This window comes from Salmo trutta, chromosome 35 (genome assembly GCF_901001165.1).
Source record: "Salmo trutta chromosome 35, fSalTru1.1, whole genome shotgun sequence".
Lineage (NCBI taxonomy): Eukaryota > Metazoa > Chordata > Actinopteri > Salmoniformes > Salmonidae > Salmo > Salmo trutta.
The window spans coordinates 15,120,438-15,146,366 of record NC_042991.1 but is presented as its reverse complement, the minus strand read 5'-3'; the positions used below and the strand labels follow the sequence as shown (position 1 = coordinate 15,146,366).

The window sequence follows — 25,929 nt, the reverse complement described above, 5'->3', positions numbered from 1 at the left end:
GCGGGGGGGGGGGGGGGGGGGGGGGGGGGTCAATGCAAATAGTCCAGGTAGCTATTTGGTTAGCAGTTCAGGAGTCTTATGGCTTGGGGGTAGAAGTGGTTAAGAAGCCTTTTGGACCTAGACTTGGCACTCCGGTACCGCTTGCTGTGTAGTAGCAAAGAGAACAGTCTATGACTAGGGTGGCTGGAGTCTTTGGCAATTTTTAGGGCCTTCCTCTGACACGGCCTGGTATAGAGGTCCTGGATGGCAGGAAGCTTGGTCCAGTTATGTACTGTTCCGTACGCACTGCCCTTGATAGTGCTTTGCGGTCGGAGGCAGAGCAGTTGCCAAACCAGGCGGTGATGCAACCAGTCAGGATGCTCTCGATGGTGGGTTTTTGGTGTGTTTGGATCATGACAGTTCGTTGGTGATGTGGACACCAAGAAACTTGAAGCACTCAACCTGCTCCACTCCAGCCCCGTCGATGAGAATGGTGGCGTGCTCGGCCCTCCTTTTCTTGTAGTCCACGATCAAGACAAAGGAGATGATCGCGTTGATGGTTATCCTGGCACCACTGCCAGGTCTCGTGACCTCCTCCCTATAGGCTGTCTCATCTGCAAACTTAATGCTGATGTTGGTCATGCTTGGCTATGCAGTCATGGGTGAACAGGGAATATAGGAGAGGACTGAGCATGCACCCGAGGGGCCCCCGTGTTGAGGATCATGCGTGGCAGATGTTGTTGCCTACCCTTACCACCTGGGGGCAGCTCGCCAGGAAGTCCAGAATCCAGTTTTAGAAGGTGTTTAGTCCCAGGGGCCTTAGCTTAGTGATGAGCTTTGAGGGCACTATGGTGTTGAACGCTGAGCTGTCAATGAATAGCATTCAAGCACCTACACCTGCTAGATGTTGAGCAATTTTATAAATCCTAAACTATTTTGAAACAGTCAGCTTTGCCTATAGTAAATGTGCCTATGTAGCCTACCTAAAAGTAAATAAGCAAACCTTGGAAAAGGAAGCAAGAGGATGTGGGGGAAAAAGTCTCAGGCCGGAATCGTATTATGTTTATTATTTAGTTTTAAACATAACAATACAATAAATATCCTCAGTGATACTCACCTATAATATGACAGTTTTGGATTCACAGGAAATAACACTTTAGGAACATTCACAGTGAGAACAACACTCAACATCTATTACACAGAAACAAACAAAGCCACACCTATAAGGATTTGTGAATAGTAGGATGCAGAAAGGGGAATGTCATATTTAAGCAGTATTGTCTGTATTACAGTTACAGTATTTTCTGTATATCATGCAGTAGGTCTAGTCAGCTCATGGTAACTTGAGACAGAAACAAACACTCCATTTATCAACATTGGTCTGGAAAACAGTGGTATAAGATCTCAACAGAACACGTTAAGAAAAAAACTAATGGTATATCCCCTTCTTTCCCGACATTTCAGTAGTCACCGGTCCTTCCCTTATGTAGTGGCAGAAAATGACAATAGTGACAGGTTTATACACAAACAAATGATTGATGTTAATTCCACAGACCAGACCAATCAACTTGGAGTTATTGAACTGTCTTACTTCCCTTGGCTCATGTGTTCTAATGAACACTTGAGTAGACTAAACTCTCACTCTACTTACAGAAACACACCTTTAAAACAAAAGAGAAGGTACAGTTGGTCAAAGATGTGACAGACTAATACTGCCTTGAGATTCTTCAATCTATTTAGTGCTTGGATGTATCAACCTTGTGGCCAATCACAGGACTTACCTAAAAACAGAAAACAAAACACATTCACCAAAAAATAAAATTCTGTAACAAAGTGAAACTATTTCAAAAATCATACATTCTTTGCACAAAAATCATAAGAAAAATTATAAAATGTGATAAACAAAACAGATACAAAAGTAAAATAAAACGACATTTGGTCATTGCAAAACCCCCTTTATGTTCCCTTCTTAGTTGACAGTTGTTTTGGAAAGCGAGACATGGAATGCTCTGAAATGCAATGTAACATTCTCATTAAGTCTATTTAGGACTGGAGACATAAGAACAAGACAACCTTCAGTCAAGGTAAGCCTCTTCTTTGTAAACAATTACTCCTATATTTAGTGGTTTTGGGGCAGATGTGTTTTGGAAGAGAAATTAGTCACAAAATGCCTACCTAAAACTTCTAACCTTTCGCCTTTCACATAAGTTTTTTCCCCTGACATGTTACGAACTTATCAACAGGAATATTCTGATTTGCTGCGTTTGTAGAGAATTGATGGTCGTGTTTACTCACCTGTAACCAGATACCTTGTTCCTTTTTGATGTGCATTGCACCCACTAGCCACATCCCTAATACAACAATCTCACATATCATTGCCTGTTTTGATATTGTGTTTGAAATTAACTCATGACTGATTCCGTTAGCTAGGACAATTGCAGGACAATCGCCTCTTTGATCCTCCAGGAACATGTCGCTCTTCTCCAACTGGGTAGAAGTTTTGAGTTCTGTAGGCAGGCTGCATGCTGGGATAGCTGTGGGTGGCATAAGGCAGCCAATAGAGTAAGAGGGAAATACACCAGCCACAGCTTCTCACACCTCTGCCACCCTCAGGACAAACCACATCAAACCAGCTGTCATAAACCATGACACACCATCAGCTTCCCATTCTGGTAGAGTAAGGGGTGGGCGTTGAAGCTAGGTCCTGGTCTCCCCCCGGGTGGGTTTTGGAGGGGACTGGAGGAGGTGGAGGGAGGTTACTCGAATGCCCAGACCTCCACACTGTGGATGATGAAGTCTTTCTGGGTAGAGAGGGGCTGGTTGTGGAAAGTGGCACAGCTGGAGGTGGTGCCGTGATACAGGTCAGCATCCAGCCACAGCCCTATCTGACCTCTAGATGGAGGGAAGGAGAAAGAGAGACAGGGAAAAGTCAGAGACTCATAACTACAAGTTGACTTCAACAGAAAGAGAGAGCAGGTCCCGCAAAGATAGTCTCACATTGCTCAACCACATACAGTACCGTCAGAACATATTCACACCACATACAGTACCGTCAGAACATATTCACACCCCTTGACTTTTTCCATCTGTTGTTACAGCCGGAATAAAATGATTAAATTGAGATTGTGTGTAGGGCAGTGACACACAATATCCCATACTTTCAAAGTGGAATTATGTTTTTGAAATTCGACAAATTAATTAAATGAAAAGCTGAAATGTCTTGAGTCAACCCCTTTATGATGTCAAGCCTAAATAAGTTCAGGAGTAAAAATGTGCTTAACAAGTCACATAAGTTGCATGGACTCCCTGTGTGAAAGTGTTTAACATGATTTTTGAATAACTACCTCATCTCTGTAGCCCACATATACAGTTAATTGTAAGGTCCCTCAGTAGAACATGAATTTCAAGCACAGATTCAACCACAAAGACCAGGGAGGTTTTTCAATGCCTCGCAATGAAGGGCACCTATTGTTAGATAGGTAAAAAAATAAAGCAGACATTGAATATCCGTTTCAGCATGGTGAAGTTATTAATTACAATTTGGATGGTGTATCAATACACCAAGTCACTTCAAGGATACAAACGTCCTTCCTAACTCAGTTTCTGTAGAGGAAGGAAACCACTCAGCAATTTCTCCATGAGGACAATGGTGACTTTAAAACAGTTAGAGTTTAATGGCTGTGATAAGAGAAAACTGAGGATGGATCAACAACATTGTACTTACTCCACAAGGCTAACCTAAATGACAGAGTGAAAAGAAGGAAGCCTGTACAGAATAAAAAATATTCCAAAACGTGCATCCTGTTTGCAATAAGGCACTAAAGTAAAACTGAAAACAATGTGGCAAAGAAATGCACCAAACATATCACTGAGTACCACTCTTCATATTTTCAGGAATGGTGGTGGCTGCATCATGTCATGTGTATGTGTGTCATCGGCAAGGACTAGGGAGTTTTTTAGGATAAAAAGAAACGGAATAGCGCTACGCACAGGAAAATCCTAGAGGAAAACCTGGTTCAGTCTGCTTTCCAACAGACACTGGGAGACAAATTCACCTTTCAGCAAGACAATAGCCTAAAACACAAGGCCAAATATACACTGGAGTTGCTTACCAAGATGACATTGAATGTTCCTGAGTGGCCTAATTAGTTTTGACTCAAACTCTATGGCAAGACTTAAATGGCTGACTAGGAATGATCAACAACCAACTTGACAGAGCTTGAAGATTTTTTTGAAAGAATGTGCAAATATTGTACAATCCAGGTGTGCAAAGCTCCTAGAGACTTACCCAAAAAGACTGAGCTGTACTCGCTGCCAAAGGTGATTCTAACATGTATTGACTCAGGGGTGTAAATACTTATGTAGATTTTACATTTCTGTATTTCACTTTCAATACATTTGCTAACATTTCTAAAAACATGTTTAGATGGGGGAGAAGAAAATGATGTTACATCCATTTTGAATACAGGCTATAACACAAAATGTGGAATAAGTCAAGGGTATTATGAATACTTTCTGAAGGGACTGTATATTCAAATACACTCACCCTCCTCCTCCCATCTGAAGAGAATCTATGTTGCCTTTCACAAAGTAGGAGTTCTCCCCAGTCCAGCGGTAAACCTGAGCAAAGGAAAAGCAACCCACATCAAGTCAGGCAGCGAAGCAATGACAGAGGTCATATGAATAGTAAAACGTAAACTACTGTTCAAAAGTTTGGGGTCACTTAAAAATGTCCTTGTTTTTGAAAGAAAAGCACATTTTTTTTGTCCATTAAAATAACATCAAATTGATCAGAAATACAGTGTAGACATTATTAATGTTGTAAATGACTATTGTAGCTGGAAACGGCAGATTTTTTATGGAATATCTACATAGGCGTACAGAGGCCCATTATCAGCAACCATCATTTTTGTGTTCCAAAGGCACCTTAAATTAGACAATCCAAGTTTATCATTTTAAAAGGCTAATTGATCATGAGAAAACATATTTGCAAAAGAATTAGCACAGCTGAAAACTGTTGTTCTGATTAAAGAAGCAACAAAACTGGCCTTCTTTAGACTAGTTGAGTATCTGGAACATCAGCATTTGTGGGTTCGATTACAAGTTCAAAATGGCCAGAAACAAAGTACTTTCTTCTGAAACTCGTCAGTCTATTCTTGTTCTGAGAAATGAAGGCTATTCCATGCGAGAAATTGCCAAGAAACTGAAGATCTCGTACAACACTGTACTACTCCCTTCACAAAACAACGCAAACGGTCTCTAACCAGAAGAAAATAAGATGGGCAAAAAAACAGACACTGGACAGAGGAAGATTGGAAAAAAGTGTTATGGACAGACAAATCTAAGTTTGAGGTGTTCAGATCACATTCGCGAGACAGAAAAAATAAAGATGCTGGAGGAGTGCTTGACGCCATCTGTCAAGCATGGTGTAGGCAATGATGGTCTGGGCGTGCTTTGGTGGTGGTAAAGTGGGAGATTTGTACAGGGTAAAAGGGATCTTGAAGGAGGAAGGCTATCACTCAATTTTGCAACGCCATGCCATACACTGGACGGCCCTTAATTGGAGCCAATTTCCTCCAACAACAGGACAATGACCCAAAGCACAGCTCCAAACTATGCAATAACTATATAGGGAAGAAGCAGTCAGCTGGTATTCTGTCTATAATGGAGTGGCCAGCACAGTCACTAGATCTCAACCCTATTGAGCTATTGTGGGAGCAGCTTGACCGTATGGTACGTAAGAAGTGCCCATCAAGCCAATCCAATTTGTGGGAGGTGCTTCAGGAAGCATGGGGTGAAATCTCTTCAGATTAAGTCAACAAATTGACAACTAGAATGCCAAAGGTCTGCAAGGCTGTAATTGATGCAAATGGAGGATTCATTGACGAAAGCAAAGTTTGAAGGACACAATTACCTCAATTTAAAATCATTATTTATAACCTTGTCACTGTCTTGACTCTTTCCTATTCATTTTGCAACTCATTTCATGTATGTTTTCATGGAAAACAAGGACATTTCTAAGTGACCCCAAACTTTTGAACGGTAGTGTAGGTATGTGGATACAACACAGAGTATAAATGAGATTATGTCTGACCTTGATTTCAGGGCAGAAACTGAAGAGGAAGGTCTCTCCCGTGCCATAGCAGTGCTCACTTACTCTGAAGGGATGGGTGGAGTATCCCCCAAACAACTGGGAGGGGGGAGATAAAGAGAGCGAATAAAACTCAAGAGCCCAATACATATTGAGCACCATGTGCAGTGTGTGAGTACCTGGCTGTCCATGTCTTTGATGACCAGTAGCACAGGGCTGTCCACCTCTAATAGGCTCCTGTACAGGGTCTTTAGGCTGGTCCCGTGTTCCACCGTACTGTAAGCCAGTCGCCATGGATACCCCTGCACCCGCGCTGGCAGCCGACACGCAAGCTGTGAGGAGAGAGACACGTGATTCAGTGTGTAAATGTGTATTTCGGAGTTTGTGTGCAGGTTGTGTAGGTGAAGTCACACTGGGTATGTTTTCTTGATTGAAAGTGTTTTGTGTGTCATGGCATTTGTGTGTTACCTTCTCTATGTGTGTGTCCTGCAGCAGAGCGCTGGGGTCACTGAGCATGGGCAGTAGATCCCCAAAAGGCTCCTCCCCCTCATAGCTGCCAAAACTCTGCCTGCGCTTCGCCTCGTTGATGGTGATTATCTACGAACACAACCATGTACGGTCAGACACCTCAACCGTACAGTCAAAACATACTAAACTCAATGCATGGTTAAAACATTGAACACAGCTTGGGCCAAACACAAAAAAAACGCATACAACCACAAAGTCACAAAACACTTGACCTCAATGCGAACATACAACACCACACAGACCGAGGTCATGCCGTGTGAACGCACCTCCCAGCTGCGAGAAGACTTGGGGTCACTGAAGAAGTTATCGATCATGTTGAGCTCGTCCTTCTCCACAACCACGAAGCCCTGCTCCCTGGCCTCCTTACCATACACGTCAGGAGACCACTGGACAAAGAACGCATACAGGTGGTCCACCCTGAAACACACCACATTTATGTTTTAGAACCATCAACATTTATAGCATTGTGAATACACCCCAGTTCTCAAAGAGGTTGTGACTGTTCTCATTGGTTGACCTCTCACCTCTCCTGGGGCACAGCAAACCAGTATTCTGGCTGCTTTCCTCGCGTGTGGGCGGGGCTGGATGTCCGGCCAATGATGAAGGACTTCCTCATGGGCTTGCCCACCTTGAAGCAAAGGAACATGGGCGGGGTCTTACTCTTCTCCTCTGTGGAGAGCAGCATATCTGCAGAGAGAGAGAGAAATGTAATATTGAAACAATGCAATACAAGAAACCGCACAAACCGCTTGTGAACACTCACTTTGGATGGGTGCCTGCATCCTCTCCAGCAGCCAAGACTTCACCTCCGCCTTGTTGCTCCTCTTTCGCTTTTCTTCCTCACTCAGCCGCTCCTCTGCAGGGCTGGGTTCCTGAGAACTACATTTCCCCGAAGCCGCAGCAGTGTCACTCAAGCTCAGCTTCCTGTTTTGGTCCATTGCTGATTCTGAGTGGTCGCTAACACTGTTCACCAGTTGCCCTGAAGAGTTCCCGTCTTTGGCTTGGCGTGTGGCTAGGCTAGCAGGCTTCTCCTTCAACAGTTCACCGTCTTTCTCAGTCTCTGAAAGGACAGGCAGTGATTGGGTCGTTTCCTCGATGGAGCTGTTCTGTACCAGTCCTTCGTCCTCCTCCTCTCCTCTCTGCGAGGTCAGTGGAACTGGGTCAGAGAGGGACTGGTCCTGGGACTCCACCTGTTTAGGGGAACTAGATCCTGGGAGCTCTCCCCGCTGGTCCTGGCTGGTAGCAATGGCAGGTGATCTGGATCCACTCATTGGTTCCTCAGCGCTCCCGTTCAAGGGAAGCTCCAGCTCTGTGAAACCCTCGTCTGATGGAGACTGGTCTGCTGGCTCACACTCTGCCCTCTCTATGACTGGGATATAAGAAACCATGAGGTATTACAAAAATTCTAAATAATGCTTAAATTATTATTCTGCATAAGCCATTTGGTTTTGATTTCTCTTAAACTACACATGTATAATGATTCACTATGATGTATATTGATTTTCTGATTCATCCTGATCCAATACAAGTCATTGTGCGTCATCTCTCAGTCATACCCATCTCTGACAGGGCAGAGTCGATGTCGTCCAGGACGATGGGTCGTTTGGGATCCAGCGCCTCGTAGCGGCTGAAGGGGTTGAGGTCACGCTCTGAGGGCAGCTCCTCCCACTCCCCGGGCCTATACAGAGGACACAGATCCTGGGGTAGGTCTCTGTGCGGACCAGGAGTCAGGGGGCACCACACGCACATCACAACGGAGGATGGGAAAATTTTAACAAATCATATATGAACAAAATGAAAATGCAACTCAAAAATAGAACACAAATAAAATAATTCAAAAAAGGCTAAATAATAATACTAACTAAACAACAATGAACCAGTACAAAATGAAACAGAAAAATGAATGGAGAGTCATGTCTGCCCCTACAATCTGGTACAGGAAACCCTATAGCATGAGCTCGGCAAATCAGTTAACATTTTCACCTCCGAAGGAGAAGAAAGAAAGAACATGGGAGATTGCAGAAAGAGGAAGACAGACAGAATGCAACACTTGACAAATAAGCAAGAAAAGTAAGGTTAAGATAAGATCAAGAAAGCGGGAAAAGGGATTAAATAGGGAGTGAAAGATGAATTGACAGTGCGAAAGAATCTCAGGATGCCAGGGTGGGTCCTTACGACGGCAGCGCGTCCTTCAGCTTCATGCGGGAGATGTCGTTGTAGAGGGCCACAGACACCACCTCCTCCATTGGGCAGATCAGGCCGTACTCCTCACAGCCGTGCTCAATCACCAGGGGGTCCGACTTGTGAGGGTCAAACATGATGTTGTTGGGCGTCACGATCATCACCCCTCCCACCACACCCTGGGAGACAATAAAAGACATGAGTTTGAATCTCTGTTGCTGTGGTGGTTGTTTTCATCTCAAAATGGCCTCCGGCGTGGCCACTCACCATTCCGTCAGTGAAGTACTTGCAGCTCATCTTGATGAACTTGACAATGGCGGGGTTCTCATCCTCAGACGGGGGAGACCGCTCACGTCGTAACGGTCTTACTGACCTGCCGCTGAAGTCTCCATCCTGTAACATTGCCAGGCAGCAGGGATGAGCGCAGAACTAAGATCAAATTGATTACTTTAGTCTGGGTTGTTCTTATCAAGGATAACTGACTTACCTGTGACACCTTCTCTGATAGATCTTTGATGGAGGTGGGGTCAGAGGAACCCACAGACTGAGATTCGGCTTCCGATTGGCCCACGTCAGGAACAAATAGCTTCTGCAAGGGTTACGGACAGGCTTGTTTGCCAATCAGAAAGCCAAGATTGACAGCAGGAAGTGGTGTGTTAAGTGCTGAAAGCTCACCTGTCCCGGATAGACACTGCGGGAAAAGAGGCGGTTGAGCTGCACCAATTTGTTGGGGGTGATGTTGAACTTCAGAGCAATGCTGTTTAGAGATTCTTGGGGTCCCACCTGCAACATGAAGTTACATCCTTGGTAAATGTTTATTACCAAAAGTATCAATCTATCCAAGCCAAAATGCAGCACGAAAGACTAAATTAGAAAGCAGAAACCTTGACTCCCTGAATAGCATGCAACCTATTTGCTATATTATTTCATTACAAAAATGTAAAAAAATTTAGGAAAGCAATGTGGACAAACCTAAGTTAGAGTCTGAGTCAGAACCCCATGTGGGAGTTGTAGTGTCAGAGGGTGGAGGTAGTGAGGCATTGCATAGGCAGCCTGTACTCACAGTATACTCCACTGTCCCGGGGGGCCTCCTCTTCTCTTTCTTGGCCTGGCTGCTCATGTTGTTGCTGTCATCTGAAAGAGAGAGAAATAGGTCAGTGACACAGTATAGAGATGATAGCCTGAAAACAGCAAAAACAATTATTGCTCCGTTCATTCAGAAACACAAATGCATGTATACACAAAAACTAGCGCACACCGCTTTAAATTGAATTATATTAAAAGCATAACCCTTGCTCGCAAACACACACGGCTAGCTAGTATCCTAGTGAACTCTCTACACTACAGTCATAGTCAGCACTTCTAATGAACTGGCTCTGGCAATAAGAACACCCTCCCCCTACTTCCTCTACTCCAGCTCCTCTATAGAAACTGGAGGAATGACTCAGCATTGTACAGCAGGCTGTGAAGAGTCCAGCTGTGGGTCACTGTACATCCACACAGAATTTACCACTGGTAAAAGCGGTCACTTACTCATTACGGTCTTTGTACTAACTAGTGGCTGGTAGCTTTATCAGATCAAGAAAGTCACAATATAGATTAAAAAAAGTTGCTCTGTTAATGCAGTGTAGGCCTACATAGACTCCTTAGTCAGCGCATAACTAGGATGACTACCTTTTCAGATTTAATAACATGTTTGTATGGTCATTACGCAACATCCTCGGGATTAAAAAGGCTGCAGACTAGCAATGTATAGTGAGTGTATGGAGTAAAAAAGTAGCTTGCTTAATGTGTCAACTAAATGGCTCTGTCTCGCCAGAGAGGAGACTCATTGCTAGGCAACTCACAGACACAGGCTGCAGCAGTGGAGCAGAGGGAGAGAGGAGCAGCACTCAGCAGCTAAGCTAGCAGTAGCAAACAAAAAAGCTTCAGAATTTCACTACTGGTTTTCATATCAACTTTCTTCGTTGTCCAGAAGCCAAAAGGGACAATCCTAGTCATTAAACACCTGTCCTAGTTGTTGCATATTTAGATTTTCCCTCTAAGTTTATAACGAAGATCAGGGTTTTCTGTAAAGAAAAGTTTATTTATTATAAATAATAATTAGGGGCTGCCCATGTCCAAACAGTAAATAGAAAATCATTTTAGGGGTAAACATAAATGACTAAAACCAAATATAAAGTATGTAGAAAATATAATGGACCTTTAAGATGATTTTTGAGAACCAACAATCACCAAAAGCTTGACATTCAGGTACATCTAAAATGTAAAAAAATATGCATTTGAGTATATTTATCATGGCATGGGGATCCCATTGATTGTGCTATAATGTTTGAGTCACTCAGATCGCATGAGCCATGGCAAAATGTGTAGAATTACAGGAAATGAGCTTTAAAAACAGCTACATTTTGTCACTGCGGCCAACAGGAGGGCCTCTAAAATTTCTAATCAGCGACAGCACCAGTGGCCACGCCCCCCACACCATGACTGGATGTTCTTTGGGTGGTGGACCCAGAAAAAAACTATGGAAATGTTAATCTGTCACATGAAACGACTCACATCATGTGTCTGAGGGCAGTATATTCCCGCAAATACATTTTTGCAAATGTTGTTTACTTCAAATTTTATTTGTCACTTCGTAAACAACAGGTGTGGACTAACAGTGAAATGCTTACTTACGGGCCTCTCCCAACAATGCAGAGAGAAAGAAAATATAGAAATAATAGAAAAGTAAAGCATATAAAAGTATTAAGACACATTGATTAACAATACCATGGCTATATACAAGGGGTATCAGTACCGAGTCCATGTGCAGGGGTACGAGGAAGTTGAGGTAGATCAATATGTACTTATAAACTAGGAATAAAGTGACAGATATTAGTAAACAGTAGCAACAGTGTATGTGATGAGTCAAAAAAAATGTTGTGAAAAAAGGGTCAATGCAGATTGTTAAATAGTTAACCAAATAGCTACCCAGACTAACTATTTATCAGTCTTATGGCTTGGTGGTAGTAGCTGTTCAGGGTCCTGTTGGTTCCAGACTTGGTTTATCGGTACCGCTTGCCGTGCGGTAGCAAAGAGAACAGTCTATGACTTGGGTGGCTGCAGTCTGACAATTTTTTGTGACGTACCATCCGCACTACCTTCTGTAGGGCTTTGTGGTCGGATCCCAAGCAGTTGCCCATACCAACGCAGCCAGTCAACATGCTCTCAATGGTGCAGCTGTAGAACTTTGAGGATCTGAGGGCCCATGCTGAATGGTTTTAGCCTCCTGAGGAAGAGGCATTGTCGTGCCCTCTTCACAACTCTGTTAGTGTGTTTGGACAATGATAATTCCTTAGTGATGTGGACACAGAGGAACTTGAAGATCTGGCACCTTCCCATTTTGTCTTCAGAACTGCCTCAATTCATTGGGGCATGGACTCTACAAGGTGTTAAAAGCATTCCACAGGGATGCTGGCCCATGTTGACTCCAATGCATCCCACAATTGTGTCAAGTTGACTGGATGTCCTTTGGGTGGTAGACCATTCTTGATACACACGGGAAACTGTTCAACGTGGAAAAACCCAGCAGCGTTGCACTTCTTTACACAAACCAGTGCGCCTGGCACCTACTACTAAACTCAGCAAAAAAAGAAAACGTCCCCTTTTCAGGACCCTGTCTTTCAAAGATAATTCATAAAAATCCAAATAACTTCACTGTAAAGGGTTTAAACAGTGTTTCCCATGCTTGTTCAATGAACCATAAACAATTAATGAACATGCACCTGTGGAACGGTCGTTAAGACACTAACAGCTTACAGACGGTAAGCAATTAAGGTCACAGTTATGAAAACTTAGGACACTAAAGAGGACACTACTGACTCTGAAAAACACCAAAAGAAAGATGCCCAGGGTCCCTGCTCATCTGCGTGAACGTGCCTTAAGCATGCTGCAAGGAGGCATGAGGACTGCAGATGTGCCCAGGGCAATAAATTGCAATGTCCGTACTGTGAGACCCCTAAGAAAGCGCTACAGGGAGATATTGTCCTCGCAGTGGCAGACCACGTGTAACAACACCTGCACATGATCGGTACACCCGAACATCACACCTGCGGGACAGGTACAAGATGGCAACAACAACTGCCCGAGTTACACCAGAAATGCACAATCCCCCCATCAGTGCTCAGACTGTCCGCAATAGGCTGAGAGAGGCTGGACTGAGGGCTTGTAGGCCTGTTGTAAGGCAGATCCTCACCAGACATCACCGGCAACAATGTCGCCTATGGACACAAACCCACTGTCGCTGGACCAGACAGGACTGGCAAAAAGTGCTCTTCACTGACGAGTCGCAGTTTTGTCTCACCATGGGTGATGGTCGGATTCACGTTTATCGTCAAAGGAATGAGCGTTACACCGAGGCCTGAACTCTGGAGCGGGATCAATTTGGAGGTGGAGGGTCCGTCATGGTCTGGGGCGGTGTGTCACAACATCATCGGACTGAGCTCGTTTTCATTGCAGGCAATCTCAACGCTGTGTGTTACAGGGAAGACATCCTCCTCACTCATGTGGTACCCTTCCTGCAGGCTCACCCTGACATGACCCTCCAGCATGACAATGCTCATTCTGTGCGTGATTTCATGCAAGACAGGAATGTCAGTGTTCTGCCATGGCCAGCGAAGAGCCCAGATCTCAATCCCATTGAGCCCGTCTGGGATCTGTTGGATCGGAGGGTGAGGGCTAGGGCCATTCCCCCAGAAATGTCTGGGAACTTGCAGGTGCCTTGGTGGAAGAGTGGGGTAACATCTCACAGGAAGAATGGCAAATCTGGTGCAGTCCATGAGGAGGAGATGCACTGCAGTACTTAATGCAGCTGGTGGCCACACCAGATACTGACTGTTACTTTTGACCCCCCCTTTGTTCAGGGACACATTATTCCATTTCTGTTAGTCACATGTCTGTGGAACTTCTTCAGTTTGTCTCAGTTGTTTAATTTTATGTTCATACAAATATTTACATGTTAAGTTTGCTAAAAATAAACGCAGTTGACAGTGAGAGGACGTTTCTTTTTTTGCTGAGTTTATATCCCGTTCAAAAGGCACTTAAATATTTTGTCTTGCCAATTCACCCTCTGGAATGGCACACATACACAATCAATGTCTCAATTGTCTCAAGGCTTAAAAATCCTTCTTTAACCTGTCCCCTCCCCTTCATCTACACTGATTGAAGTGGATTTAACAAGTGACATCAATAAGGGAACATAGCTTTAACCTTGATTCACCTGGTCAGTCTGTCATGGAAAGAGCAGTTGTCCTTAAAAGGAAAAAATCCACCATTCCTTTAAAATATGAGCATTTTTTGCTAACAAATGTTTAATTTTCCCTTTATAATAAGGTTGGTAGCAACATGGAAAATCGTTGAAATCTGTTGCAGGTCAAGTCGACTACAAAATCCACAATGCAATGATCTCGCTACGGGCTGGCTTGCTAGCAAACGTAGTTAAACACAACAACCAAAGACAATACCAGCATGTAAAGTAGGTAGTTAGCTGTCCACAATCTCATGTTCAACCTGCAGATCGATGTGCCTCACAGAGTGGAGTCTGAATCCAATGAATGAAGGAACGTATAATGCCTCACCCAGCAGACTGTGGTCCAATCGTGTTCACGGTCATGCACGGTCAAGTTAATCGTTACGCAATCCCTTCTCAAAGTCAGTGTATGTCAAGAAACGCTCCTATTTTCCTCGAAAGTAGAGAATGTCAAGATTCCAAAGCTATATGATATTACATATAGCAAGTTAATTATCTCACATCTCAGAAAAGATTTGTAATGTTGTACTTATTGTTGATGAAATTTGTGTTAATGTTGGGTTTTTGAGCTAGCGACCAATAAACTCCCATTCACGTCTTGTCCCAGAATCGCCCAGAATGAACCACGCGGCCCATTGGCGTATCATGGGCAACATTTCCCATGGACTGCGTGGTGCATTCTGGGCGATTCTGGGACAAGACGTGAATGGGAGTTTATTGGACTCGCGGCACTGTTCCAACATCTAGTGGAAAGCTTTCCCAGAAGAGTGGAGGCTGTTATAGCAGCAAAGGGGAGACCAACTCCATATTAATGCCCATGATTTTGGAATGAGAAGTTTGATGAGACGGTGTCCACACACTTTTGGTCATGTAGTGCACTTCTGACCCTTTGTTAATGTGCCCCTGTGCCTATAGAAAGGTTGTGTGTGTGGTGCGGCCTTCCCTGTGGCTCAGTCGGTAGAGCATGGTGTTTGCAACACCAGCATGGTGTGTGCAACACCAGGGTTGTGGGTTCGATTCCCACGGGGGGCCAGTACCACAAAAAAAAACGTTTTTAAATGAAATGTATGCTTTCACTACTGTAAGTCGCTCTGGATAAGAGCGTCTGCTAAATGACTAAAATGTAAATGTAAAATGTGCGTGTTTTACCTAAACCTTCAGGTGGGTTTGGTTTTATCCTCTCCTGAGGGTCAGAAAAAGCAGGGAGGGATGGGCAGGAGATGACGGGCGTTTTTAAGGACGAATCCGACGGGTTCTGCTCAGCCATAGCCTTCTCTGATTGGCTCTGTTTGAGCTGTCGCCGTCTCTTCAACCTGAGGATATGGAGAGAGGGGTGGTCAATCTGTTTACTTCCAATCAGGCTTATGAACATTGGATTTCACTACTAATGAAAGTTTCCTGTTCGGCTGTGAAAAACTCAAAAACAGAAATCCAAAACATCACTGTCTTTTGCTTGCCCACTTTCTCTGCTCCTCTGTCCTTTTCCCTGATTAATTATTGATAGATCAGGTGGTGATGTCATGGCGTCTCCCACCCCCGCCTGCCTGGGTTCATTAACAGGGGAAGCTGCAGCTAACTAAGCCGACATGGCAGCATGTAGCTCTAGAGTCGGATTGAAATGGATTGTAAACAAGGTCCTGGCTGTGTGCGCCCAGTATAGAAAAAGCTAGAGAAAATTCAAGGAAAACAGCTGCTGTACAGGCAAAGGACATGTGAAAATGGAGAAGCAGACGACTAAAGAGAGAGCTTGACAGCGACAGAGTAATGGAGGAGCACTGGATCAATAGGTTTGGAGAGAAGACAGACAGATACAGTTCTGGCCTTCAAATAGCCTCTCTTCCATTACAAACACAGCAGCAGACCATACACACATCTGGTAAACGTTTCTGGATTCCACCAACAAATTCCACACAGCACACTCCTGTTTCACACAGGGACATTAACAAGAGCGGAATGTAGAGATTTCCTTTGGCGCTTTACCTTTTTATCCCCCTCTTGCTTTCTCTCTATCCTGGTAGCAGAGGAATAGCTAGTCTGCCTGCGTACTCATTCAAGCGCAGCAAAACAAACAACTCGTCCAAAAACAGCAGCAACCTCCTTATTCCAGGAGTAGACAGAGCCAGGATCTCAAGCATACATCATCACTACTGGATGTCTCATGCTTCAGCTACTTACAGGGATAGAAATCCAGTCGGCTACTCTACTGTGCCTGAGCATTGACGCATAACTCTATTGCATCAGTGCTAGTATCAGGTGTACCCAGTGCAGTGAGGGCCAGATGGCTACAGAGCACTACTCAGTGAACACAATGCCAGTCAGAGTAAAAGTGGACAGTCACTCAATGCACCGTAACAAACAACGGCATAGTGGGACGTCAGTTAGTGGTGCTACAAAACATCCCGTCCTCCCTCAAATCGCTATGCACACAGGGAAGCAAAACTGTTGCCACATGCTGGTAACACTAAAACCCACTTCACAGGCTCTCTAAAGACGCAACACTGTAAAAGAGGCTATACACAGAAGAACCTTTCACTTACCTGGCAAAGTAGCCCGGCTTCCTGTCTCTCTTCTCCATCAGTGCGGTATCCTAAAGCTGCATGCACCCCAACACACACACGCTCCGAGCCTGTGGGCACAACGTCCTAATGATCCCGCTCTTCTCCCTTTCCACAATCTTCCCACTTCCTTATCATGGGGGAGAAGAAAAAAAAGTATTGAAGGGAATTAGCTAAATATCTGCATACCAAACAGCAAGCCAAAGACGCCAACCGAGCTGACTGAAGGTTAATGCCACAGCGTAGTCAGAGTGCTGAAATCAAATGAGCATTAGTCATGCTGTTCAGCTGATACAATCTAATCTACTGGTCAGAGGATATTTGTTTTGGTCGTAGTTGCAGTCTATAGTGAAATACTTGCGCTCCGAGCACCAACAGCGTAGGTGTGAACGAAGCAAAAAATATATACATATTTACAACTGTGACATAATAATGTCCATTGGGGTGTGGGCGGGGTAGATATCTGTTGGGGGATGACGACAACTACTGGTGGATATTCAGCAGCCTGATGGTCTGGGGGTACAAGCTATAGGCCAGTCTGTTAGTTTTAGCCATGATGCTCCTATATTGCCTGTGGCTGAGTGATGGGTGGCTGAGGTCCCTGATGATATTCTTAGCCTCCCTGCGACACCTGGTGTTGTAGGTGTCCTGGAGGGCAGGCAGTGTGCACCCAATGGTGCGTTGGGCTGAGCGTACCACCCTCTGTCGTGCCTTGCGATCAGCGGCGGTGGAGTTACCAAGCTGTGATGCAGCCCGACAGTATGCTTGATGATGCTCCCATAGAACACTGAGGGTCCTCGGGGACAGACCGAATTTCTTCAGCCTCCTGAGGTTAAAGATTCGCTACCGTGCCTTCATCACGGGGTCTGTGTTGTTTGACTGTTTCAGCTCCTTGGATGTGTACACCAGGGAACTTTTTGACCGTCTCCACATTGATGAGGATGGGGGCATGCCCAGCCTGGTTCCTCCTTTAGTCCACAATCAGCTCCTTTGTTTTGCTGATGTTGAGAGGTTGTTTACCTGGCACCACACGGTCAGAGTGCCTACTTTCTCCCCGTAGGCAAATCAGGCCTACTACTGTCGTGTCATCAGTGAACTTGATGATGGAGCTGTGTGAGTCCACGCAGTAGTGGGTATACAGCGAATACAGGAGGGGACTGAGGACACACCCTTGTGGGGCCCCATGTTGAGGATCAGTGAGGTAATGTTGCCTACCTTCACCAGCTGGGGGCTCCCTGTCAGAAATGTCAGGACCCAGTAGCATAGGGAGGTAAGTCCCAGGGCTGTGAGCATTGTGGTGAGCTTAGAGGGCACTATGGTCTTGAAGGTCGAGCGGTAGTCGATGAACAGCATTCTCACATATGCATTCTTCTTGTCCAGGTGGGTGAGGGCAGTGTGCAGTGCAATGGTGATTGCGTAGTCCGTGGATCTTTTGGGCAGTAGGCAAATTGGAGGGTCAAGTGTGTCGGGGAGGGAGGAGGTGACCTACTCATTGACTAGCCTGTTGAAGAACTTCATTACATGAGAGATACTGGTCGGTAGTCATTCAGTTACATTCTCTTTCTTGGGCACAGGAATGATGGTGGCCATCTTGAAGCAAGTGTGAATAACGGCCTGAGCTAGAGATTTAAAATGTCAGAAAACACAACAGCTAGTTGGTCTGCACATGTTCTGAGGCTAGGAATGTCGTCTGGGCCGGCAGCCTTGTGTGGGTTTACACGATTGAATGACTTACAGTGGGGGGGAAAGTATTTGATCCCCTGCTGATTTTGTACATTTGCCCACTTACAAAGAAATTATCAGTCTATAATTTTAATTGTAGGTTCATTTGAACAGTGAGAGAAAGAATAACAAAAAAAATCCAGAAAAACACATGTCAAAAATGTTATAAAATGATTTGCATTTTAATGAGGGAAATAAGTACTTGACCCCTCTGCAAAACATGACTTAGTACTTGGTGGCAAAACCCTTGTTGGCAATCACGGAGGTCAGATGTTTCTTGTAGTTGGCCACCAGGTTTGCACACATCTCAGGAGGGATTTTGTCCCACTCCTCTTTGCAGATCTTCTCAAGTCATTAAGGTTGAGGCTGACGTTTGGCAACTCGAACCTTCAGCTCCCTCCACAGATTTTCTATGGGATTAAGGTCTGGAGACTGGCTAGGCCACTCCAGGACCTTGATGAGCTTCTTCTGGAGCCACTCCTTTGTTGCCTTGGCCGTGTGTTTTGGGTCATTGTTATGCTGGAATACCCATCCACGACCCATTTTCAATGCCCTGGCTGAGGGAAGGATGTTCTCACCCAAGATTTGACAGTACATGGCCCCGTCCATCGTCCCTTTGATGCGGTGAAGTTGTCCTGTCCCCTTAGCAGAAAAACACCCCCAAAGCATGTTTCCACCTCCATGTTTGACGGTGGAGATGGTGTTCTTGGGGTCATAGGCAGCATTCCTCCTCCTCCAAACACGGCGAGTTGAGTTGATGCCAAAGAGCTCCATTTTGGTCTCATCTGACCACAACACTTTCACCCAGTTGTCCTCTGAATCATTCAGATGTTCATTGGCAAACTTCAGACAGGCATGTATATGTATTCTTGAGCAGGGGGACCTGGCGGGCGCTGCAGGATTTCAGTCCTTCACGGCGTAGTGTGTTACCAATTGTTTTCTTGGTGACTATGGTCCCAGCTGCCTTGAGATCATTGACAAGATCCTCCCGTGTAGTTCTGGGCTGATTCCTCACCGTTCTCATGATCATTGCAACCCCACGAGGTGAGATCTTGCATGGAGCCCCAGGCCGAGGGATATTGACAGTTCTTTTGTGTTTCTTACATTTGCGAATAATCGCACCAAATGTTGTCACCTTCTCACCATGCTGCTTGGCGATGGTCTTGTAGCCCATTCCAGCCTTGTGTAGGTCTACAATCTTGTCCCTGACATCCTTGGAGAGCTCTTTGGTCTTGGTCATGGTGGAGAGTTTGGAATCTGATTGACTGATTGCTTCTGTGGACAGGTGTCTTTTTTACAGGTAACAAGCTGCGGTTAGGAGCACTCCCTTTAAGAGTGTGCTCCTAATCTCAGCTCGTTACCTGTATAAAAGACACCTGGGAGCCAGAAATCTTTCGGATTGAGAGGGGGTCAAATACTTATTTCCCTAATTAAAATGCAAATCAATTTATAACATTTTTGACATGCGTTTTTCTGGATTTATTTGTTGTTATTCTGTCTCTCACTGTTCAAATAAACCTACCATTAAAATGATAGACTGATCCTTTCTTTAACAGTGGGAAAACGTACAAAATCAGCAGGGGATCAAATACTTTCCCCCCCACTGTACATACGCCCTCCGTGGTGACCTTAAGCACGTAGCCTCGTGGTCCTCAGGGGCTCTCTGCAGCTCAGAGTCGTTTTCACAAAGCGTGACAAAAATACGTTTCGCTCGTCCGGTAGGGCGGCGTTGGTGTCCACGACCTAACTGGGTTTCTTTTTGTAATCCGTGATGTTTAGAAGCCACATACACCGAGTATCCAAACCGCTTAATTTCTCCTCCATGTTGTACCTATACTTGTGTCTCGTCATCTTGATTTATCTGCATAGGTCATATTTGTACTGTTTAACCATGCAATTGTCCCTGGTCACCTTGCCGTATTTCTAAGCAGCATCTCTCTCCTTCAGTTTCTCATCAATCCACAGTTTAAGTTTTGAAAGACACCATCGGTTTCACATTATCTATGCAATTTTCCATGAATCCAGTGACTGACTCAGTAGCAGCACATCCCTTGGCTTCCTAAAGAAAATGACCCTAGTCATTCTGCTCACAATTTGACTTAGCTACCACCCTTCAGTCTTTTCCAGTTGCATGTTACCATCGTGGTTGCAATTACATTGTCTCATGCAGTTAATGTTTGCCATGTTATCTGCTAATTTGCAAAGCATACTGCATAGCTTATCAGTCTCAAATCCCAGTGTGTGTGAGTTTAATATTTGCCTTTTGATTAGTGGGTGGGTATGAATAGGTGATTATGGGTGCATATTATCCTGAACCACTGCAACAGCTCACAATGAAAAGCTTGGCAAACGGCTGTAGTAACCAATGTTTTATTATACACATTGGTAGTAACTGAGCAACTGCATTAGATCTCAAGGTGATACTGACTACTCTCTTCAAGACAGGGCATCTCCTTTAGCTAACTAGGTACTTTATACAATACATTTTTTTATGACTGTAGCTAACAAGTGCAGCAGAAATTAAACAGCCAACATTGAGCCTTTGATATTGGCAAACAAAATATATCTAGTGTCAAATAGCTAGCTAAACAACAACACGAAAAACCGTTAGCTCAAATGTTCCTTTCCGTTAACAGTTATCGTTCGCTAACTAAATTACTGTTGACGTAGTAACTAGCTAACCTCGAATTAGAACTAGCTACGTTAACTTACTAGGTAGCTAGTCAGGGTTGCTAGCTTATACATGCTAAAGCTAGCTTTAACAGCTAACTAACGTTGCCTAGTTAAGTTAACGTTACCCACCGTGTTTCTAGCTACATCCTTTGCTTTGGCTGCTTCGCTTGTTTCTGGTGCAGTAATACCGAGATGTAACCTTATGCAACCGGAGTCTACTGACTGTCTGGATGGATGCTGCGTGAAACTGTGGAGAGAGAGAGGGGACACTTTCAGCTATGCAGAAGGGACAAGGTCCACACACAACTGACAGCTGAGCTGATGCTGGCTCAGCACGTTAACGCTAGCCTAGCTTCGTCAAAGATTACGTTGTCTGTGGCTGCGTAGGCACATTTATTAGCCAGTTTGTTAACGAGCCTTGCTATCCGGGATCCTTGGGACGTCCCTACCCTAAACCCTAACGTACCTTTACCATAACCATTTCAGCTACATTTCAACTTCAATGGCGGCAGGGACGTTCGAAGCCTACCAGATAGCATTCAGGCGCGTGGTTATCCTTTGACAACCACATTATAAATGAACGCGAGATACGATTTCCAAATAGTGGACATGCACGCATAAAACGTTTACATATATCATCCAATGTTAGCTACATTTTCATACTTCGAACACAAATACAACCTATTCAGTTTACCTTACCTCATGCCATGGTATTTTCAACCTTTTTCTGATTACGAATGCACAGCGCCCTCTGGTGCTAGAATAATCACCTGAGGAACAAACGTAAATGAATCACATCACATTAAACATAACAATCTTCAGAACTGACTTTGTCAAAGAAACAAAATAACAATGGCCATACAACGATTTTGAACAAACATGACGTGGGACATGCCAAAATGTAGCCCAAACGGTCGCCAGATGGCCCTATTATTCCTTTTACGTCATTTGTAATAATAGTGCCATGCCATCTGGCGGCTGGTTAGGCTAGCCAAAATGGGGGTTTTCATAGAAACAACTAATTTTTTAATGAAAACACACCACTATTGGATTTTTTTTCAACATGGTTTAGTTAGAGCTTAGATGCATGTGATCCAACCGTACAATGTTGTGTTTTATCCAGATTTACACACAATGTCCACAGTTGACGCCATCGCACTGCCCTATCCCATCTGGACAAGAGGAATACCTAGAGGAATATCATTGACTACCACGCATGTCTCCAACTCAATCATCAAGTTTGCAGATGACACAACAGTGGTAGGCCTGATTACCAACAACGATGAGACATCCTACAGGGAGGAGAAGAGGGCCCAGGTGGAGTGGTGCCAGGAAAATAACCTCTCTCTCAACGTCAACAAAACGCAGGAGTTTATCGTGGACTTCAGGAGACTGCAGTGGGAGCATGCCCCCATCCACATCGACGGGGCAGCAGTGGAGAAGGTGGAAAGCGTCAAGTTCCTCGGTGTACACCACTGACAATCTGAAATGGTCCACCCACACAGACAGTGTGGTGAACAAGGCGCAACAGCACCTCTTCAACCTCAGGAAGCTGAAGAAATTCAGCATTGCCCCAAAAACCCTCACTAACATCTACAGATGCACCATTGAGAGTATCCTGTTTGGCTGCATCACCGCCTGGTACGGCAACAGCCCCGAATGCATCCGCAGGACTCTCTTCTTCAGCCGAATTTCTTCAGTCTGCTCAACACATCACCGGGGGCACACTGCCTGCCCTCCAGGACATCTACAGCACCTGGTATCACAGGAAAGCCAAGAAAATCATCAAGGACCTCAGCCACCCGAGCCACAGCCTGTTCACCCCGCTACTATCCAGAACACAAGGTCAGTACAGGTGCATCAAAGCTGGGACTGAGAGACTGAAAAACAGCTTCTATCTCAACGCCATCAGAATGTTAAATAGTCAACACTAGCTGGTACCCTGCCCTGAACTTTAGTCACTGTCACTTGCCAGCTACCACCCGGTTACTCTACCATGCACCTTAGAGGCTGCTGCCCTATGTACATAGTAATAGAACACTGGTCACTTTAATAATGGAATATTAGTCACTTTAATAATGTTTACATACTGTTTTACCCATTTCATATGTATATACTGTATATTCTAGTCAAGGCCTATCCTGTTTAACTATTGCTGTACATATGCTATTCTATCCTACATATTCTTCAGATATGCTACATATTCTATCCATATATCCCATATATCCCAACACACACACACACTAATATTTCTATATTTCTGAATTCCATTATTGCACTTTTTTAGATTTGTGTATATTATTGTGTATTGCTAGATATAACTGCACTGCTGGAAGTAGGAACACAAGCATTTTGCAACATCCACAAAAACATCTGCTAAATATGTGTATGCGACCAATAACATTTGATTTGAAAGACACCATTTGTGGAATAACCTAAAAGCTGTATGGCTAAAAGAGGCCATGTTGAATTTTAAAAAAAAAACATTACAAGAAAGCTTATTGGATAATTATTTTATTTCACAACCCAGCTCCCTCAGTAGAGGTTCTTGTAGACAGATTGAATGATCAATATACTGTATTTTGCAATGCATTATACATTTCTTTAAAATTGCAGGTTGTGAAAATATGAAATCGTTTGATTAGTTTGGCAATAAATTGACTTGAGATAGTAAGCAAGTTCTACAACTACTTTGGTGTTGTTACTAACTTATAAACAAGAACATACTGTCATAATATTCAGACCAGATAGCCAAACATAAAAATATAGTTTTATTGATTATTATAATAGGGATTTTAGCCTAGGTATTTTGATAAACCTGGGAAAATATATCAAAAGCCACAACAGAAAGAGATAGCAGTGAGGTGATTCGATTAACCTGTCTCGGGCGCCCGGGTAGACGTGTTTTACACCGGGTGAAAGTTGATTGCATTCGTTTTGTAACAGGGCTGCCTCCCGGGCGAAGCCAGGTGCCCCGCTCAAAGCCCACGGCGAATTCGGCTCAAACTATGCTGCCTTGTTGACAACATGGCCGAGTGGCGCAAGATTACTGATCGATTTGAGAATGGTGCTCCTCACCGTTTTTGCCCGTTATCCCGTTATGACGTATAACGGGCCATAGACCGGTGCCCTGCTGCTTAGCATAATCGAATCCGCCCAGTGAAGCTCTTTAAGGGTAAATAATATTATGTTTTTGTAATACTCACGAGAGAATGCTAGATGGTAGCATTGGCCAACTACAGTTCCCTGAAAACGTTCATCTCTATAAGCATGCACATTGGCTTTTTGATAATCGCAAAGGGGATGATGTCACTGGGACAATCTCTATTGATTCTCCTCGCGTCCTCTCTCCTCTCATATCTCCTCGCCTCCTTCTCAAAACCGATTGGAGGATAAGGTCAGAAGGGCGGGACCTCTTTTTTTGTTTTTAATCCAATGGTTTTTGAGTAGGAGGCGAGGAGAATGCCTATGCAATTGAGATTATCCCAAAAATACTGAGTCTACGGGTAGCTCAATATTAAACAGTATATTGTTTGCTGGGAGTACTTGTGGATATCGTCAGAAAAATGTGCACCCACACGAGGTAAGAATGCTTTTGGTGCAGACTTTTGAGCGAGTTTGTTGAATACGCTCATGCATCCGTGCAGAACCTTCGATAGGCCCCTTAGAAATTCTATTGTGCTGTTTGTCTTGCAGAAAGAGGCAGTGACACCGGCTAGAATGATCAGAGACTATTGAATGTAGGACGCATTTCATTATGTTGATGTGTAACGTGGTTACATCCTGCGTATTATTTTTTTGTTGATGTGTTAACTTTTTCTTTGCTCATATTTCCCCAACTTGTATACCTAGTGTTGTAGTTCGACGCTCACGAGAGCCTCTGTGATCAATTGTTTATTATCAAGTTTCGATGTCGTTCGAGTTGGCAAAGCCTGTCAGTAATTTGCAAGTGCTGTTTTCATCTCATGTATGATAAACACCCACGTAGGCTAGCCTACTCAATTGGTTCACTAGCTAGCAGATTGTAACGGGCTAATTTGATGCTCCATTAGCCGTTACAGGTTAGGTACTGTTTGGCGTAGCAGAGGAGACTGGTACATACCGGTAGTTTGTCCGGGTAGCTATTGGTTAACTATCTGCATTGACCCTTTTTATCGTTACCTCTGACTCATCACATACGCTGCTGCTACTGTTTAGTATCTATCCTGTTGTCTAGTCACTTGCTTTCGGAAAGTATTCAGACACCTTGACTTTTTCCACATTTTGTTACGTTACAGCCTTATTCTAAAATTGATTTAAAATAATAATAATCCTCAGCGATTTACACACAATACCCCAATGACAAAGCAGAAAAAAACAGGTACCTTACTTACGTAAGTATTTGCTATGGGACTCGAAATTGAGCTCAGCTGTATCCTGTTTCCATTGATCACCCTTGAGCTGTTTCTACAACTTGATTGGAGTCCACCTGTGGTACATTCAATTGATTGGACATTGACTTGGAAAGGCACACACCTGTCTATGTAAGTTGACAGTGCATATCAGAGCAAAAACCAAACCATGAGGTCAAAGGGATTGTCCATAGAGCTCTGAGACAGGATTGTGTCGAGGCACAGATCTGGGGAACGGTACCAAAACATGTCTGCAGCATTGAAGGTCCCCAAGAACAGTGGCCTCCATCATTCTTAAATTGAAGAAGTTTGGAACCGCCAAGACTTTCCCTAGAGCTGGCCGCTTGGCCAAACTGAGCAATCAGGGGAGAAGGGCCTTGGTCAGGGAGGTGACCAAGAACCGATGGTCACTCTGACAGAGTTCCTCTGTGGAGATGGTTGTCCTTCTGGAAGTTTCTCCCATCTCTGCAGCACTCCACCAATCAGGCCTTTATGGTAGAGTGGCGAGACGGGAGCCAC

At 44.3% G+C, this 25,929-nt stretch overlaps 2 protein-coding genes across 7 annotated transcripts in view; one reads left to right on the top strand and one right to left on the bottom strand.

Moving 5' to 3' along the window:
* Positions 1–1,020: 1,020 nt before the first annotated feature.
* LOC115174670 (nuclear receptor coactivator 7) lies at positions 1,021–21,839 on the bottom strand. 4 transcript variants are annotated; one of them, XM_029733436.1, is made up of 18 exons: positions 21,719–21,839; positions 21,149–21,266; positions 16,607–16,754; positions 15,219–15,382; positions 9,843–9,913; positions 9,455–9,562; positions 9,267–9,368; positions 9,047–9,172; positions 8,774–8,958; positions 8,155–8,309; positions 7,362–7,967; positions 7,123–7,285; positions 6,865–7,015; positions 6,539–6,667; positions 6,250–6,402; positions 6,074–6,169; positions 4,526–4,599; positions 1,021–2,871 (listed from the first exon to the last, which is right to left on the bottom strand). In XM_029733436.1, exons 3-18 carry the CDS (start codon positions 16,642–16,644, stop codon positions 2,736–2,738), a joined length of 2,457 nt encoding a protein of 818 aa, XP_029589296.1. In that variant the 5' UTR covers positions 16,645–16,754; positions 21,149–21,266; positions 21,719–21,839; the 3' UTR covers positions 1,021–2,735. The 4 variants fall into 4 exon arrangements, with proteins under 4 accessions (XP_029589296.1, XP_029589297.1, XP_029589299.1 ...); XM_029733437.1 differs by lacking the exon at positions 21,719–21,839 and adding an exon at positions 21,486–21,508; XM_029733439.1 differs by lacking the exon at positions 21,719–21,839 and having other exon boundaries at positions 8,155–8,276; positions 21,149–21,389.
* Positions 21,840–24,476: 2,637 nt separating this feature from the next.
* The window catches only part of LOC115174669 (disheveled-associated activator of morphogenesis 1), a 133,567-nt gene continuing 132,114 nt past the window's right edge, over positions 24,477–25,929 (top strand). For all 3 annotated transcript variants that reach the window (XM_029733429.1, XM_029733430.1, XM_029733431.1), the window contains exon 1: positions 24,477–24,602. The gene's annotated coding sequence lies outside the window, so the exon portion shown is untranslated. The remainder of the gene's footprint in view (positions 24,603–25,929) is intronic.